At 41.6% G+C, this 19,793-nt stretch overlaps 1 protein-coding gene across 1 annotated transcript in view; it reads right to left on the reverse strand.

Moving 5' to 3' along the window:
* Positions 1–19,793, reverse strand: part of LOC136874333 (CD166 antigen homolog) — a 365,395-nt gene that overhangs the window by 113,085 nt on the left and 232,517 nt on the right. The window contains exon 4 of the mRNA XM_068227726.1: positions 2,518–2,640. Coding sequence (XP_068083827.1) covers positions 2,518–2,640 — 123 coding nt within the window. The remainder of the gene's footprint in view (positions 1–2,517; positions 2,641–19,793) is intronic.

The following is a 19,793-nucleotide window of genomic DNA, read 5'->3' on the forward strand; positions in this document are numbered from 1 at the left end:
TTCTCCTCCTCAGCGATAATAGTAAAAATCAGTCGAAATCTCCAAGGAGATGCTAAAATTACAATGCATGAGACCTCACTGCAAAATATCCAAACTGAAAAATATACATTAAAATCTAAATCAATTGTGTTTCATGTCACTGTCTGAAACCTACAGTACCGTAATGTCGCTCAGTGCCCATAGCGGCTAATTGCATTTACGCAATACAGCCTAGCTTTACCGCAAAACTTCCTACTTCCATTACCGATAAATTGCACATATTATCTTTACTGCAAAATGTTTGAAATCACTACCGCAAATATAAACTGTACAATTGGCAGCGCAGCACGCTGCGAAAATTGCTGTCCCAAACTCATGCCAACGTGAAACTAATAACAACCGGGCGAGTTGGCCGTGCGGTTAGAGTCGCGCAGCTGTGAGCTTGCATATGGGAGATAATGGGTTCGAATCCCATTGTCAGCAGCCCTGAAGATGGTTTTCCGTGGTTTCCCATTTTCACACCAGGCAAATTCTGGAGCTGTACCTTAATTAAGGTCATGGGCGCTTCCTTCCCATCGTCGGCATAAGACCTATCTGTGTCGGTGCGGCGTAAAACAAATAGCATAAAAAGTAATAACAATTGTCAGTTAACATTTGTTAAGTAAACTTTAACACAGAGTTGCTGAAACCGGGCGTTAGACTTGAGAAGGAATGTGGCACTGTACTGCCCGTTGAAGCAATAATCACCACCACAAGTTTCATACGCCTTCACGAGTGTGAGCAATTGCAAAACAGGAGTCACTTAAATAATTTGGAAATGCAACACAAGCTCCAGCAGTAAAATAAATCATTCTGACATCAGAATCATGAATAACCCTTATGACGGACAGTAACGTGTTAATCTGTAAAAGATGGAAATGATGTACAGAGAAGCGCTGTGAAGTGTTCTATGTTTTGCGAAAGATATCAAGCGCATTTTGGTCATGATCTGCTGATATAGAATTCGATGATCAACTTGTATGGGCACTTCTGTCTGCTACAGAAAATTACATCAAGTATTTGAACAGAGGAGACTAAACCTAGAGTATGGGAACTTCTCTGTGTCATTAATAAACCGTGATTTCTCATGTTCCTATAGTTACCAACATCCACACACTTATTAGACCTCGCTCCATTCGAGTTCCTTTCCTTTGATCTACGGAGAATTGTTCGAATGGAAAATCATTGATTCCGAAAAATCAGAAGACTAAAGGATTTTTTCCTTCGCCTCCAAACCAGCCTCATTCAGTGTTAAAATTACCGCAGATATTTTTTGCTTTTGACAGTACAACACGAAACAGCTCAATAGTGGAGCAGTTGAACAAACTTCTCAGATTAACAATCAATGAGTTTCCTTGTCTTTTTTGCCTTGTATCTTCCCTTAAATGACCAGCCGCTGTAGATGATATTTCTTTGCTCGCCTCACATGACAAAGGTACTGAAGTTTCCTGGTTGTGATAGCATTTTATATTTCCTTTCTGTTTCCAATTCGCCTTATTATACCTCATCATTTGTGACCCTATCTGTCCATCTCAAACGCAAGATCCTTCTGTATGTCCACTTCCTTTTCCTTTAGGGTCCAGCTCTCAACTCCATAGAACAAGATAGAGAAGATGTAACATCCGGTAAGTCTGATTTTCAGATATAAACTAAGTTCTCTCCTGCAGAATATTCTCCTCATCTTATTATATGAATTTTTTTACTTGGACAATCCTGGACTTCATTTCCTCCATAGTCATTGTTGCAGTTGACAGTTGTCCCTAAGCACTTGTTCTTCTTCACACGCTGTATTGTCTCTGCATTGATCATCAAGATCTCTTCATAGTGCATTCGGGATACCACCACAAAACTTGTCTTTCTCACTCCAAGTGTTAAAGCTCCATTGCTTACTTGCCTCCACAACTCGGTCGGTCGCTGTAAATCTTTTAGACCTCCTGGATACAGCAATGTGCAATCTGAAAATCATACTTTGCTGATTTTTCCAATAACTTTGATTCCTGCTGTTTCTCTTGCTTCTTGGTGTATTGTAATTCAATCTATTCTAGCACTATTTGTTTTCTGACTAATTTTTAATCTTTTTAACAACTAAGCAGACAATCCATTATTATATTACCTCATCTCGAAATTATAAGGCATTTGTCTTTCAAGTCCATTTCGTGTGGAAGTTCATTGGTAATGTAATTAGTCATCGCTAATCATGAAGTGTGTAAAAGGCAAGTCAAGACAAGGAGGCTTGGAATTTTAATATACAACACTCGGTCATGATTAATTAATTTGCTTTAAAGCTTAGGGTGAAACTAGTGAAAATGCCACTCCACTTTCATAATCCCTCAACCCTAACCACAGAATAGGACAGCTTCAGCAACAACGCTATTCAGACGGTCAAACTAGAATCAGCTTGGCAATCTTTTAATTTTACACGATGTTCCATACTGATAATTATTCTGTATGTTGATATTTTATATTACTTTTAATAAATGCTAAAAAAAACTGCCTTACCTTTCACCCAGACAGGATTGGACGGAGGATTGGAGTCCACGTCACACTTAAGGGAGACCGGAATGCCCTCTACCAGCGGGAAACCGAAACCAGGCTCCCTGGTAATAACAAACGATGGTGTATCTGTAAGAAAGAAAATAGGATTATAGATAAAACTTAATTTTCCATCCTTTCTTATATTTCGGGAATGTAAATAATCTAGTCCCTTTAGATTAGTGAATCTTACAGTCTGGAGCGACACAATAACTCATTATAACTTTAATGTAATTGCATTGGGTAACCGCAGACGACACAAAGAAGAGACCTTCGGTCCCAAAATGGCCGCTGCCGCAAAGAATTCTGGGAGCGTGACCAGACCTGTGTATTATCGGCACCAACGAGCTAGAATAACATAGAGAGGCGGAAGCGCTGCCTGGGTGAAGCTAATAGAACGAAAGTCCGCCATGTTTCCTGTTGTCACACAAGCAAGGGGGCATGGCCTTTAAATGACGAAAAGTGTAGAAAATACGCATTTTAGAATCACTGGGGGAGAATTAAAGACCGTTGCCGATAGCTTGAAGCATTAAAGCGAATACCGCCACTTCATCATATTGCGGCACGAGGCCAACATCACGATCAGTTGATTGTAGGGTAGTTCGAAATCATCGCACAGTGACATACGAATAGGCCTCGAAATCGGAACAAGAGCGTTATCCTGCTTGGCTGTTGTGGTTAAGCGTAAATTAGAATAAAAACGATGGACATAAATATTTATGACAGGAAGCCTTAAAATCATAGGGACCTACAATAGGTTACAACCTCATTCTGTTCATATTTTTTTAAATTATTGCATCCTCATGAGTACTGTGTTCCTTTCTTAATCTGTTTACCCTCCCGGGTTGGTTTTTCCCACGGACTCAGCGACGGATCCCACCTCTACCACCTCAAGGACAGTGTTCTGGAGCGTGAGACATTGGGTCGGGGGATACAACTGTGAGGAAGGGCTGCACCTGCTATGCTGAACAGGGGCTTTGTGGGGGGAGAAGGAAGCGGCCGTGGCCTTAAGTTAGGTACCATCCCGGCATTTGCCTAGATGAGAAGTGGGAAACCGCGGAAAATCACTTCGAGGATGGCTGAGATGGGAGTCGAACCCACTTCTACTCAGTTGACCTCCCCAGGCTGATAGAATCCCGTTCCAGCCCTCGTGCCCCTTTTCAAATTTCGTGGCGGAGCCGGGAATCGAACCCGGGCTTCCAGGGGTGGCAGCTGCTCACACTAACCAGTACACCACAGAGGTGGCCCACGAATACTTTACCACAATAATCGTTTAGTGTAAATATTTATTATAATATAGGGGGGTATCATGTTTCTCCCATTACCATATCATACTGGGATTACTAGCTGAAAGGTAAGCTTGAAAGTTGTCCGTTATGAAGTGTGGCATAGTTTTAAAAACCAAGGCAACAGACATCTACAATAAAGGCTGTATACATTTCAAAAATAGCAGTAAAATACTGTATTTACCATACTTAGTGTACGTTTGAACGAAAGAAGTGTTTTTTTGTGGTTACGTTTTCTTGGTGGTGGGCGCTCCATTTCCTTTATTTGTAAATGTGAATGAAAATTAAATAGGGCTGGAAATGTACAGAGCATAAGCAACTGAATTGAGTGGGATACCATTTATCTCTTTTCGCCCTCACAACGCATTGTTCCCTTAATTCCTTGTTCTTTAAACGAAATCTGAAACAAAATTCGACAAATAATTACCGTGGCTATCCGTACTTTCGCTAAGTAAACAATGAAATGGATTTAATTACAAAACAGAAATTACAAAAAGGAATCTCGGCTATAATTCAGTAATACTTACTTAAAGTACGATATATCCTTTGTTTTATTACTCCGATTAGAACAACATACGCTGAGCTTACGGCTGGCATTCTTGAAAGTGAGAATCTATGTTTTCACTTCTTAAAAGGGAATTAAATTGGCATGCACGATCTCCGTGTCACCTCAACATATGCGCTCGCGCCAATTCGCTTCGTTTTGACAACCGTTAACATGGCTGCCCCTTATCAACTTGCTTCAAGCAGGGAGCGCTGATGACAGGCCTACAGCCCCTCTATGTTACTCTAGCTCGTTGATCGGCACACTTTTTATCGAGAGATATGTGTACGGGGATAAGGAGTAAGGAGGGAGCTCTCCCGGTTCCGTTAGTTCTGCCAACTGAATGGAAATGAAATCTGAATTGAATCGATAATATGATCGATCGATATGAATTTTCTAAACATTTATTATCTTAACCCGGCAACTGTGTCACACACACATTATATAATATTATATAACATTTCTTGATGCGAATCTTGTTCCTAGCATGAATTCTATGGTATGGTTTTGCTGTGTAAACAACAACAGTACTAGTACGTAAAGTGTACGCCAGATGCCGCACAGCGATGCATAAGTTATTCATAGTTTGTGTTTCAAAGGTTGCCAGTACGAATCTCGAAGATTGCCGAGGTCGACCGATTCAGCACTAGGGTGTAAATCTATCCAGAAAAAGTGTGCCGATAATAAATAGACCTCGACCACGGCCGACTTGATGCATCGCTCTATCTAGCTGGAACACAGCGATGGATCCAGTCGGCCGTGCCTCGACACTACACATCGACAACAGCGCCATCTGACCACTCCCATATCCTATTTGAGCATCCCGATCTCCTGCGAGTGTCTGGACTACGTCGTCACTACTTTGTTTACAGCCCTCGTAAAACAGTTCCAGAAATATTGTACTTTGGTGTCAAAGAGCAGTAACAGCTGTGAAGGAGAAGGATTGCCATGGCCAAAAACATCATCGCTGAAATATCTCATATAATATTAATGAGTTCCTGGTGGTTTCGTATTTAGAGTCCAAGTATTGAAGAAGTAGGTAAGGGTTATTCTGCCCGAAGGCAGGTCCGAACCTCCGCAGAGGTGTTCCTGAGCCGGAGTTTACGTGCGGTAGGGTGGCCAGTTCCTTTCCACTCCTCCATTCCCTTACCCCCCACCAACAGCGCGTGGCAACCCATCCAACTCCTGACCACGCCCAATGTTGTTTAACTTCGGAGATCTCACGGGATCCGGTGTTTCAACACGGCTACGGCCGTTAGCTATTGAAGAAGTAATTGTATATAATTTTCTTTTCCGCGCCCTACCGGTTGCATGCAATAACACTCGAATATTCTTCTTCTTCTACTTCTTCTTCTTCCATTTTTCCCAAACTAGTGGGGTCGCACATGTGGTTTTACGGCTGGATGCCCTTCCTGACAACAAACCTATGTGGCGGGATGTGCTCACTATTGCGTATTTCTGTGATGGTGCGTAGTATGGTGTGGTGTGTAGTGTGAATATGAAGATAAATGTGTTTGGACAAACACAAACACCCAGTCCGCGAATCTTAGGAATTTACCATATGCAGTTAAAATATCCGGCCCGACCCGGAATCGAGCCTGGGGCCGTCTACACCATTCAATCGACCATTCAGCCAGCGAGCCGGGCGCAGCTGTGAGCTTGCATCCGGGATATAATGGGTTCGAACCCCACTGTTGGCGGCCCTGAAGATGGATTTCTCTCGTTTCCCATTCTCACATCAGGCAAATGCTGGAGCTGTACCTTAATTAAGGCCACGGCCGCTTCCTACCCACTCCTAGCCCTATCCTATCTTATCGTCGTCATAAGACCTATCTGTGTCGGTGCGACGTATAGCAACTTGTAAAAAAAAAATTTGGGGGTTTATTTTACAGAACTTCCTGGTTGTAACGACCTCAATTTAAGTATAGCAAATGTATAAAATATAATACAAATATAATGAACCGATACCATTATCTCAGTGGTAGGACCGCGGGATTGTAATCCAGGCTCAGGAGACGTCGTTGGCTTTAATGCCACCGTCAGCCGTTCTTGAAATAGTTTTCCATTTCATCTCTAGGCAAAGGCCGAAACGGCACCTTATTTAAAGACTATGCCCACTCCCTTCCGAAATTCCTAATCAAAATCCTATTCCATAAATAAGATGAAACAAGAGTCAAAGCATACATGAAAGATATCTAGGCATGTTAGCCGGGAAACCGAGAGATTAAGATAACGAGGCCTTTCCCCCGCTGGGAAATTACTGTGAGTGGGCACAAGTGACCGCAAATACCCGGCAACCGACAATTCAACATCCGCGTATGGCAGATACTTCAGCACCTTGGAAGTAACTTGGAGAACCAATGAGTTCATCATGTTAGAAATATAGTGTAATCATATTAACAGTGTATTTATCTTAACAACAACAAAAAATATTTTTCACGAACAGGAACACTATGTAATTGTACAGTCGCTTTCAGAACACACATTTTGTTCGGTTCAAAATTAAAGTGATGAACAAGTGCGTAGCCACGGTTACACAGATACGCCGAAATACTGATTATGATTGTTGTTTAAAGAAGCCTAACCTCTATGTCGTCGGCCTTGTACCGAACTACTATGTACACGATAATAGTAAAAAAAAAATGGAAATGGTGAGAACGGGCAGAAAAAAATGGGTAATTAGAACAAATACAATACAAATTTTTGTGAATCTTACTAACTAGGGAGAAGGGAGCCAAAAGACTGTGAATGGGGTGATACGCAAGACCTATCTATAGTCGCGGCCACCTAATTAGGCGGGTCAAGAAATTCCGCTGTTACCAAGGTTATGTGGCAATTGGCGAAGAAATCCAATTGAACACATCATTTCAGAGCGGGAGGTAGTATGTTCTCTCTGAAACTCCTGATGTTAACTCCTACAATGTTGCAAAACAAAATATATTACACCGAGCGAGTTGGCCGTGCAGTTAGGGGCGCGCAGCTGTGAGCCTGCATCCGGGAGATAGTGGGTTCGAATGCCACTGTCAGCAGCCCTGAAGATGGTTTTCCGTGGTTTCCCATTTTCACATCAGGCAAATGCTGGGACTGTAACTTAATTAAGGCCACGGCCGCTTCCTTCCCATTCCCAGGCCTTTCCTATCTCCTCGTCGCCATAAGACCTATTTGTGTCGGTGCGACGTAAAACAAATAGCAAAAAACAAATATATACTACAAGCTTCAGGAAAACTGCTGATTTAAACGGTATAATTATTTTCGGTCCGCCTGTGTGCTATAGTGTTTAGCGTGATTAGACGCCACCCCTGGAGGCCCGAGTTCGATTCCCGGGTCTGCCACGAAATTTCGCAAGTGGTGCGAGGGCTGGAACGGAGTTCACTAAGCCTCAGGAGGTCAACTGAGTAAGGGTGGGTTCCATTCCCACCTCAGCCATCCTGGAAGTAGTTTTCCGTGGTTTCGCACTTCTCCTCCAGGCAAATGCCGGGATGATCCCTAAATAAGGCCACGGCCTCTTCCTTCCCTCTTCCTTGTCCCTTCTAATCTTCCCATCCCCCCACAAGGCCCCTGTTCAGCATAGCAGGAGATACCGCCTGGGCGAGGTACTGGTCCTCCTCCACAGTTTAATCCCTGAACCAAAGTCTGAAGCTCCAGGACACTGCCCCTGAGCCGGTAGAGGTGGGATCCTTCGCTGAGTCCGAGGGAAAATCCAACCCTGGAAGGTAAACAGATTAAGAAAGAAGAAGAAAGAAAGAAAATTATTTTTAACATAAACCAATTAAAACAACTATTAAAAATAAAAACCTAAAGAAAGTACAATTAAATCCGTAAAATGATGTATTGAAATTTTCAGTAAGCGACTACGTTTTTTCTTCTTCAGCCAATAAAATGTTGTAGGGACTGGCTGGTCGAGGCGGTAAAGGCGTGATCGGTTCGCCCGGAAGGACGTGGGTTCGATTCTCCGTCAGGAAGTCGTAACATTTAAGAAGCGAGATATCCACTTCCGAAGATGCACATGGTCCTGAGGTTCAATCAGCCTACACCAAAAATGAGTACCAGGTAAATTCGTTGGGGCGTAGAGCTAACCACTCTACCCCATTAAGTACCGAGGTTACGGTTCATGGGCTGTACGGAGATGACTTTGCATTAATAAAATAGTGTCTGCGTGAGATATGTAGAAAATCGTCCAAATGAAATTATTTATCTGAAACATGTTTCCATGGGTCTCTTAGATTTCCTGAAAAATGGCTCGGAAAGTGGTTAAATAAATGTTAGCTGAGGTCGTTCAGGTCGCGAGCGCCACCGCAGGACACGGTAAGTACTTCCGGATTACGCATTAATCTGTATCAGTTTTATTAAAATATTTGTATTTGTTTATGGTTTACAATATCACTTTAAATACTTGTATACTATATATCGGACTGCATATATAGACAAGAGAACTGCACAAGAATCTCGTTTATCCGGATAAAGTGGGACCGGAACTGATCCGGATTATCGAAAATCCGGATGATCCGGAAAAAGTAAAAGACAAATACAGTACATGTAATATAACCTATTAACAAAAGTTGTACAGTAATTTATTTTAAATTGTACAATAAAATATAAGAATATTCTTACATTAACGACTCCGTTTTATTCAATAAAATAATGTGTGAATTATTGTTATTTTTTTCTGTTTTACATTTGTATAGAGTTTGCACGCAGCACGATCACGAAGACGTTTTACTAACATCAGTTCTGCCGGTGTGGTTTCAGTCTGGGATTCTAAATAGGCCATCAGTTTGTCCAGCTGCATTGTTGCATCTCCATGAGTCGTTGTTTCTTCTGATGGAGCGCCTTTTTCATTTTCGAATTCACCATCAATCTCGTCATTACCTGCCGAAGAACAAGAGACAGTAAGTAATTTATTATTCTGTTATTATGCCGTAGCCTGAATCACAGTAATTTTTCAACCAGTCATTTACGTCGTTCACATCTACGTCCGGGCATCCGGCAATGCGTGCAAATGTGTCAAGGATCTCAGAAGTGTCCATGGTTTCCCATTCTCAATTCCAGGCGAATGCCGGGCCGGTACCTTTGACAGACCGCGGCCGACGTACTTCCAATTCCTGTCCTTAACTATCCTTGGCGGAAAAGATATTCAAGAAGGATCGACCCCGTAAAAGAAATACTTTTAAAAATAAAATAAACTTTTATTATTTTCGATCCGGATAAACCGGAGATGGGGATGAATGAGGGCCGGATAAACGGGGTTCTTGTGTACTTTAAAGAATACATGGACCTGGAGCGGACCGGCTTTGACTAGACAGCACCGCACGATCAGCGTTGCCAATCCTTGCTCAGAAGTAAGCGACTCTCGACCATCTGGCGCTTCGCCGTTGCCATATCTGACAACAACGCAGTTTTCCATCATCCGCCTACTTCAGTGATATTCTACTAAGAACATTTGCTATTATAATTATTTTAAAGCTACACACACATATGGCACTTTATAATCTGCGTATTCGGAAAACCAGAAAACGTTCCCAGATTTGAGGGCCGGATTAAAGATACAGTATCTGAAGGTTTTATAAACAGTTATTCTCAAGAAAGTGGTCCAATGCAGAAATACATGACCTTCGTTATTATTACGGGTTAGATCTGAAGTAACTTAATTTACCAGATGTAAAGCTGCAGGTGCACGATCTAGGAGCGCACCCTTTTAACACTCTACCCTTCATATCCTTCGCGACGCTTCCCTTGCTTTTGCTGGCTGAGTGGCTCACATGGTTGAGGAGCTGGCTTTCCGAGCCAATGTTGACAGGTTCGATCCTGGCTCAGTCCGTTGGCATTTGGAGGTCCTGAGATACGTCAGGCTCGTGTCGGTAGATTTACTGGCACGTAAAAGAACTACTACGGGCCAAAATTCCGGCACCTCGGCGTCTTCGAAAGCCGTTACAGTAGTTACTATTATTATTATTATTATTATTATTATTATTATTATTATTATTATTATTATTATTATTATTATTATTATTATTATTCGTTCTGCTTCGTTTCGGCCGGGGTGGACCTTGCTGTTTCAACCGTTGTATCCTTGAGATTTAATTCTTTCCCATTATTCACGCACTCGATTTCTGTGAGCTTCCTTTCTTTCATCAGTCCTCTTCTTGCCTGTTTTCAACTTGGGATTTTCTTGGAATCGCTGTTATGCTCGAACTTCCTTCTGAAGAGGAACACGTTCCGTGATGTCTTCATGTGTGATCCTTATTTCTTGAAGGTTTTTTCAACTCTGGTGAAGCAGGGTCCCTTGATTTTCTTGTCTTCTCTACGAGCTCTACGTGTTATTATTATTATTATTATTATTATTATTATTATTGTTGTTGTTATCATTAATACAGTAGTTGAACTTGAATGTTACGTAATTAATCAATTTCCTCTTGTTTTTTCCTGTTGTCTTCCTAAAATCTCTTCATTCTTTGACTGTGTTCTTGTTTCTCTTGTTCAGTCCACACTTTCCCTGTTTCTGTACTCTCGTTTACTTCAAATTTCGCATTCATAATTATATTTCTGAATATTTTTCTTTCATTTATTATTGCCTTGTCGATACCTGCTTATTGTAGATCTTCTATTTCTTTCAGCCAATTGTTTTTCTTTATTGAGCTATCAGATACATCAAAAATCCCCTTTGTGAGTTTGCTGCGGTCCATTCTGTGTAGGTGCCCATAGAACATTAGTAGGCGTTTTCTGATCATGCGTGTGAGCCTGTCTCTGGTTTCTTCATGCATATACCATCACTAAGTATTGCTCCGAAAACCTTTCTGAGGATTTTACGTTCTATTTTTTGATACCTGATTTTCCAATTGTGATTGTTTTTGAAGCGTAAAGGGCTTCTGGTAGTACAACTGTATTGTAGTGCCTGAGTTTGGCCTGTCTTGATATATTTCTTTTATTGTAGTGTGTCAATGTGAGTTTGTACGCTTTCTGAAGTTTGCCTGTTCTGTCTGTGTTGGATGCCTTATTTGATCCTCCTATTTGTATATATTCCCCTAGATACTTGAATTTTTCTACTCTTGTGATGTTTCCATATTTTATGTACATGGCTTGTGTATTGTTATATTTTCTTTCCATACATTGTGTTTTCTCATATGATATCTGATCTGTAGATCATTTTAGAAATTTCATGTAAGTATTCCCGTTCTTCTTGTGCTTCTTGTCTATTGTTACTAAGTATTGCCAGGTTATCTGCAAATTCCAAACATTTTATGATTGTTCTGTTTGCACATGTTCTTCCTAACTGAATTCCTTTTATTTTTCTCCCATTGTTTGATCATTTTTTCCAAGACCAAGTTGAATAAAAGCGGTGAGAGTCCATCTCCTTGTCTGACCCCTGTATTATTATTATTATTATTATTATTATTATTATTATTTTCGTTTCAGCCATCTATGGGCTGTGATTACGCGACTTCTATTGCTTTCTCAAGTTCTTTCTCCTTCCTCTTTCGCCAGTATTCCTTCATCCGTTGGCTTGCTCGTGCTCGTTCTTCTGCCGAGAATACTCTATTCTTCCTCGTTTTCTCATCAGCTAGGTCCTTCACATCCGCAACTCTCTGTCTGAAGATTTTTCTCTTTGTTATATCTTCTGCCTTGATCCTACATTTTTCTAAATCTCGGTGGACTTCTTTTACCCATGGGACTTGTGTCTTCCTGCTCTCCTCGAAGGCGAGGATCCTGTTGGCAAGTTTCTCTGATCCCATCCTTTTAAAAGGTCCGTAGAACGTCAATCTCCTCTTTTTCATTGTGGTGGTGATGTTTTCAAATAGTTGGTATAGTTCTTGATTTGGTCTCATGAGAAACGTAAACTTGTCTGATGATTTTCTGGGTCCAAGAATCTTTCTGAGGAATCTCCTTTCTTTCTTTTCCAAATCTGAAAGTCCCCTCGTGGCTATTATCTCAGCTGCGTATAAAGATTCAGATTTGACTATCGTGCTGTAGTGCTTGAATTTGGCCTGGTAGGAGAGTGACTTAGATTTGTAGGTGTTCTGACATAATCTAAATGCAGTTTCCATCTTTCTTGCACGATTATTATTATTATTATTATTATTATTATTATTATTATTATTATTATTTTCCGACTCGTCGGTTGAACGGTCAGCGTACTGGCCTTTGGAACAGGGGTTCCCGGGTTCGATTCCTGGCCGGGTCGGGGATTTTAATCTTAATTGGTTTATTCCAATGGCACGGGGCTGGATGTAGGCTATGTGCTGTCTTCATCATCATTTCATCCTCATCACGACGCGCAGGTCGCCTACGGGTGTCAAATAGAAAGACCTGCACCTGGCGAGCCAACCCTCCCTGGGATATCCCGGCACTAAAAGCCATACATTTCATTTTCATTATTATTATTATTATTATTATTATTATTATTATTATTATTATTATCCTTTTTCGAATTGAGCCTCTATGGACTGCGTGTTAACAATCAATCTAATTTTCACTGTCCGTGGCTTGTTCGTCTGCCGGCTTTGACATCCTGCCAGTGTCTCTTGCGCCGCTTGATCAGCGCTTTCTTCCACTCCTTTGGTAACAGACCTCTCCATCTTATGGGTTCTGTCTCCACCACAAAACCCTGATAGCTTTTCACCATCCTTCTGAAACAAACCTTGTCATTGATTTTATTCTCCGTAATGCCTACATCTCTCAGATCTTTCTCACACTTCGAACCATCTCAAGCCTTTGGTTTTAGAAACTTCCAAATTTTCTTTGTGAGCCGGTCATTATTCTTATGGACGATGTGCCCATAAAAAGCAATCTTCGCTTTGTAATTTTTGTTACCATTTCTATCTTGCTGTATACGGTCGAAACTGCCGATCAATTCATCTATTGCCCAAGACCTTCCGTAGTAGCCTGTGTTCTCTTTTAAGTAGTTGATGGACTTGCTATTATTATGATTATTATTATTATTATATTATTATTATTATTATTATTATTATTTTGGGGACCCCTTCATTTTTCCTTCTCATTACTGTTAACAGAGGATGGCTGTCCAGTTGTTGTACTTCCTCATAAAACAATATTCGCCACCACCAACGCCATCTCAACCCACCCTTTCCTCGTGGGAAGCTAACGCCCTACCTGATAAACTATAACAGTCCACAGAAGATTAAATATTATGAAGTTAGTCAGAAAGTTATTATAACTTTTCGCCCGTTATCCGCAAGGAGATAATTATGTTCTGTCGAAAAGGTCAAGAATGAAGATGGAAGCGAAGAACTGAAGTAATTTTCGTGCTATTTCAGAGTAATTACATACCCTAGCACGTCAAGATCGCTATGACCTTCGTGACGGGCAGAGTTCGTCACGAGATGTATTACACCTACCCCTCTGCTTTAAACAGAGAAGTGAAACGTATGTTTACTTAAAATTTTAATCATAGAGCAAAGGGTTTAAGGTCAGGATAATAATCAACACATTAGTTCTACTGTCTACAGCTTATGTCACGAACTGAAAGATGACGTTCGTAACTGAATGTACCAGACCCGTACTGGTCGGTGGTGTTCATTTCATGTAGTCAACGCATTTACTTTATATGCTTAATTGTATAGCAATATATAAGCTAGCGAAATCTGTCGTGCACATCTGGGGTGATGAAATTTACGAAGGCAACGGAGTCCAGACACTCGTAGGAGGTCAAACATGAGTGGTGCTATTGTCCATGTGTAGTGTGCATTTGATGAGCATCCACTTAGGAGTTCTGTTGCTGTCTGGCGTTGAAATCAAGAGGTGGTGGTGGTGATTATTGCTTTAAGAGGAAGTACAACTAGGTGACCATCCTCCATATAACACTTAATCAGAGAGAAAAATGTATGGGATCCGACACTTCAGTAAATGAAAAGGAAAGACTCTCTAGGCCTCAAGTACTCTAATACCGCCAGGGTCGGAAAAGATCAAGAGTTGACTAAGGGAGGTCAGGTAGGATAGATGAAAATGAGGAGCCTGGCACAAGTAAGTGGAAGCAATGCTAGGACTCAGGTCAGGGACCCGTAGTCGCCCAGCCACGCTCCCAAGCCGAAAGCCCCTGGGACCCCTTTCAGTCGCCTATTACGACAGACAGGGGATACTGTGTGTGTTATTCTACCACCTCCACCCACAGGGGGATTGAAGTCAAGAGTGTAGATTTCACCGCTCTAAAACATGTTTTCAAACGATGGTCAGCGTTCGTGGATTAAAATACAGGTTACCCGTGGCAAAAATGCATCAGAATGTTATTGAGGATTACGTGAAGCCTGTGGTAAGAATTCACTACCAATCAATCACCACTGCTCCGCATTTAGGGCAGTCGCCCAGGTGGCAGATTGCCCATCTGCTGTTTTCCTAGCCTTTTCTTAAATGATTGCAAAGAAACTGGAAATTTATTGAACATCTCCCTAGGTAACCTCCGTGGCTCAGACGGCAGCGCGTCGGCCTCTCACCGCTGGATACCGTAGTTCAAATCCCGGTCACTCCATGTGAGATTTGTGCTGGACAAAGCGGAGGCGGGGCAGGTTTTTCTCCGGGTACTCCGGTTTTCCCTGTCACCTTTCATTCCAGCAACACTCTACATTATCATTTCATAGCATTTATCAATCATTACTAATCACCTTGGGAGTGGCGACCCCATTGTAATAACAGCCTATATCCAGTTCATTCATTACATCCCTGACCCGGTCAAAGACTGGAAATCAGGTTGTAGATTTTCATTTTCATCTCCCTAGGTAAGTTATTCCAATCACTATCCCCCCTTCCTAAAAACTAATATTTGCCCCAATTTGTCCTCTTGAATTCCATCTTTATCGTCATACTGTGATCTTTCCTACTTTTAAAGATACCACTCACACGTTTTCGTCTACTGATGTCAATCCACGCCATCTCTCCAATGACAGCTCGGAACATAGCACTTAGTTGAGCAGCTCGTCTTCTTTCACCCAAGTCTTCCCAGCCCAAACTTTCCAACATTTTTTAACGCTACTATTTTGTCGGAAATCCCCAACAACAAATCGATCTGCTTTTCATAGGGCAGTTGCACGATTGCCGAAGGTGTTTCGTGCGGGTTGGAATGAGACTACGTATTTGCACCATTCCTCAAGATCAGATTGACATCATGAGTGGTCTCGTTTCCGTAGGCCATCGATGGACTGTCCGGGAATTATCCGTAGATGCTGGTCTCGGTCATCAAACGGTGTAGCAGATACTGACGAGCTGTCTTAACATGAGGAAAATTGCGGCCCGTTGGGTTCCATATCAACGCACCGACGTAAAGAAATGGCACCGGTATGCACTGACTGGTCTCCACCTGGATAGATATCGCAACGAAGGAGGCGCATTTCTGCAGCGTATTGTCACCATTGACGAGGCATGGGCAGGAGACTACAGGAGCGACAATCGAAGTAATGGCGTCACATGCAAGTTCGCCACGTCCACAGAAATTTCGTCAGGAACGCAATCGGATGAAGCTTATGCTGATTGTGGTATACGACTACGAGGGTGTAATTGTCACGCGCGCTTTGCCTGAGGGTAAACCGTCATCAGTGACTAATATTGCCGATTTCTGGAGCGACATCAGCATCCGGCTATGCGGCGCAAACATCCACGTTTATGGCGAGACAATTACCCTATCTCGTTGCATGTCAACGCACGTTGTCATGTCGCAGACAATGTCACCTCGTATTGCAACGGCGGAATTGGGAGGTCTTGGAATATCCTCCATACTTGCCAGACATGAGTCTTTGTGACTTCGACCTGTTTCCAAAGTTGAAGGAACCCCTCCGAGGCCGCCCTTTTCCTGACTTTGCTGGTGTCTACGTTGATGGAATGTAATGCAATTAATTTTACTTGTTAGTTTATTAAATACTGCGTTCTATCAGTATTACAACTACTTTCTTTACAGCCTCGTATATGTGATTTTTGACGGAGAAAACGTATTGTCCACAAAAAAGATAACAAATATCTTCTCAATTTCCTAAAACGACAGAATATATCAGGTTTTGTTGATTCCACAAATCCGTCCCCAACTGATCCAGATCGGAAACGAGCTGAATGGGGGTGAGTCAAATTGCATCACCCAAACAGCTGCATTACATTCTTTATAAAAATTGAGGTTAAAGTAAATTATTCCACGTTATTCCTCGGCTGTTTGGATCCTCAACAGCTCTGCCATCAGCTGTCATAGATGGTTCAGAGAACTATGAAAATTAAAATGGTTAGGTCTCGCAATCCAAATACTGTCGGTAATGGAAGATTACAAGGGTTGACTAAGTGAGGTCCGATAGAAAGATTAAAGTGGAGAATTTGGTAGAAGTACGTGGAAGCATTGTCAGGCATGGATAGGGACACCGCGGCCTCAAGATTTTAGCCTAGAGTTACATCTTTTATTGGCCTCATACGACAGGTAGTAGGTACAGTAGACATATCCTACGTCCCAAACAAAGGACGTAACTTCTATTTGTTGCACAGGTACTCTTAGAAGGCAACAACAATTACAAACCTAAGTAACGAAAAACATTAAACCTAAGAAACTGCAGCAAAAAGAAAATTCACAAATTATAGCACAATTTAAAAGACAGTTGTACCTTTCTCTACACGTATTAATTTATCATCGAACCAGTTAGAGGCAGCAATTCACCGATCAAATATGACTGTGACAAAGAGCAATTCTTGCTCCAAGAAACGAAGCTATCAAAGAAATTAACAAGCAACATTTACTAGATTTTTATGGTGTTCTACAAATTGACACGTATATCAACACGACATGACAGAACTTTTGAATAACTTTGAGTCAACTGGAGTACCCTCGAATATCTAGGGGCGGACGATTGTGGCACCGATTATCTTTCTCAGGAGTATGAATCCTCCTTGCCTCTGAAACGGAACACGATTCTCAAGAAACTGATGCCGAATATTATTGGAGTCACCATCAAGATTGGGCATGCCGCGGGCGAAGTAGTATTCATTCCACAGATTCAAATCATCCCTTCGGATATACCGTTTCAATTTTGACTTATGCAAGTCCCCGTTTGTCTCACTTTCGTCATGTGCATCATAAAGGGACAAGCACAACCGCTTAAGGGGGGGACGTTCATGAAATGGGCCTAAAATGTCAATTTTCAAATTATCTTTTATTTAATAGTATAACTAATTGACAATATGTTCCCAAAGTTTCAATGATGAAATTGCATCCGAACTGCCTGAAAGATAATAATTAAATGTGTGACGCGACCTTACTGCCAGGCCCACTTTTGAAGCATTACTTCAATACTAGCTCGGTGAAGAACGATTCCGTGGATTTCTTTCAAGCAAACTTGCACGGTATACATCTAGAAGGGGTTCCTGGACTCGATTCCGCGATGGGCAAAGGAATGTGGCCACATCTTATTAATTCCTCCGGCTCGGACACTGGGCGTTTGCGGTTATCTCAATACACATTTCTTCACACACACACATGAAACACAACACACTACCACTCGCCACATAGGGCTTGCGACAGGAAGGCCATCCGACTGTAAAACAGCACTATGTTCACGTGTGTGAGACAGTTCACACCCTCCACAATCATATCACAGTCCTCGTGTGGCTACCGTAGATGTTACAGTTTGTCGATACTTCATTGGTCAAATACATATTCAGTGTCAATGCTTCTTTGTACTGCACCATATAGGAACAATTGCTTACCTCCGATAATTACTCCACGAGACACTGATTTGTGTACATCATGAACACCGATCGATTTGAAAGGGATATCATTTCACACACGAGCCATAATGAATCTCTATTTTTACTAGCGTCCTAGTGAACGATTTGATTCATTCTGTTTTCATTTTCTCCGAAATTACCTGCAGGTGAATCATTGGACAATTACAGGTCTGCATGTTCAGTCACAGTCCGAATAATCTCTAGAATTGTCTGGTATTGCCATTCACTTCTCCTGAAGCTCTCAAAGTACAACAATGTCAAAATAATACAGGTACCAGGCCATGCAGGTATAGAAGGAAGTGAAAAGGCAGATAAACTGGCCAGAAAAAGGGCAGAAACGCATTTTGTAGGCCAAGAACCTGTATGCGGGATTTCGTATGGACAAGCCCGACACTACATAGGAAAATGGGAACAAAAGAAACAAATGGAAAACTGGAAAAATACTCCAGGATGCAGGCTTGCAAAGGAACTGATAAAAGGACCAAACAAGAAGCATACTAAAGAACTGTTGAAACTCAGTAGAGAAAATATAAGATGGGGATCAGGACTATTGACAGGACACTGCCATCAGAAGAAACACCTACACAGAATTGGAGACAATATATGTAGGAAATGCAACGAAGCAGAGGAATCAGCTGAACACATACTTTTCGAATGTGAGGCGCTGGGTAGAATCAGACTCTCCACTCTAGGACTACCAAGTGAAGATGGAGAGAAAACTCGAAGAAGACCCAATAAGAACAACCTGCAGCTTTGTGAAGGGAGCAGGTATATCTGGGTAGGAATGAAGGAAAAACATAGTAGCAAAAGATCTTAGAGGTCCACGCTAATTAGGAACTAATATTTATAGGCCACATTAAGAAAAGAAGAAGAAGTTCAGTCAACTTTGAGTAGGCCCTAATTCTAAATTACATCACTAAATGAGCTCTCGAATAATTGCAGGCGAAGGCGTACCTAACCCGCAATACCTTCTGTACTCAACGGGTTGCTAAGCGATTAACACTTCTGCGATCTTCATCCTTAGTAATGTGATTGCATGCAACCATGTTTGATTACTGCCTGTCAAGCCATAGAGTATACACTTCCTCTGATCATAGGATAATACTATTCTCTGCTAAATACTTTTGATTGTCAGACCTTCTCCAGCTTCTAAATATACTCAACAGATGGCAGAACGTTCCTAATAACTACAACCCAGATTTTTATGCAGTAACGGGTAATATTGCCAACTAATTTAGTTAGTAGGAAGTTTCAGCCACCCGCTCTTCCATCATGTAGCAAGAGTAACATAAATGTTAGGGGTCATGATAGGCCGTACCCCTAATGTTTATGCAAACCCCATACGTTAATCGTCGTGAGGGTAGACTATACTTGCTACTCGCTGCATTAAGTTTGCATTCTAACCCATTAATGCATAAAAATCCGGACTCCACTAATAACTTACATGCTGAGAGAAAATAGTCGACGTACGCACAGACGGGAATGTATGAAGACACCTAGCCTTCTGTATGACCATTATTAAATCACAGGGACAAACACTTGTAAAAGTGGGGGTCAACTTACCCGAACCAGTATTCAGTCACGGCCAATTGTACGTTGCACTATCTCGGGCAAGTTCTTTTGACATTTTTTTAAAGATCCAGATACGCCCGAATGGTCGAAGCACAGTGAATAATATTGCATGGATAGAAATGTTATAAACTACATTACGA

This window comes from Anabrus simplex, chromosome 5 (genome assembly GCF_040414725.1).
Source record: "Anabrus simplex isolate iqAnaSimp1 chromosome 5, ASM4041472v1, whole genome shotgun sequence".
NCBI classification, from domain to species: Eukaryota; Metazoa; Arthropoda; class Insecta; order Orthoptera; family Tettigoniidae; genus Anabrus; species Anabrus simplex.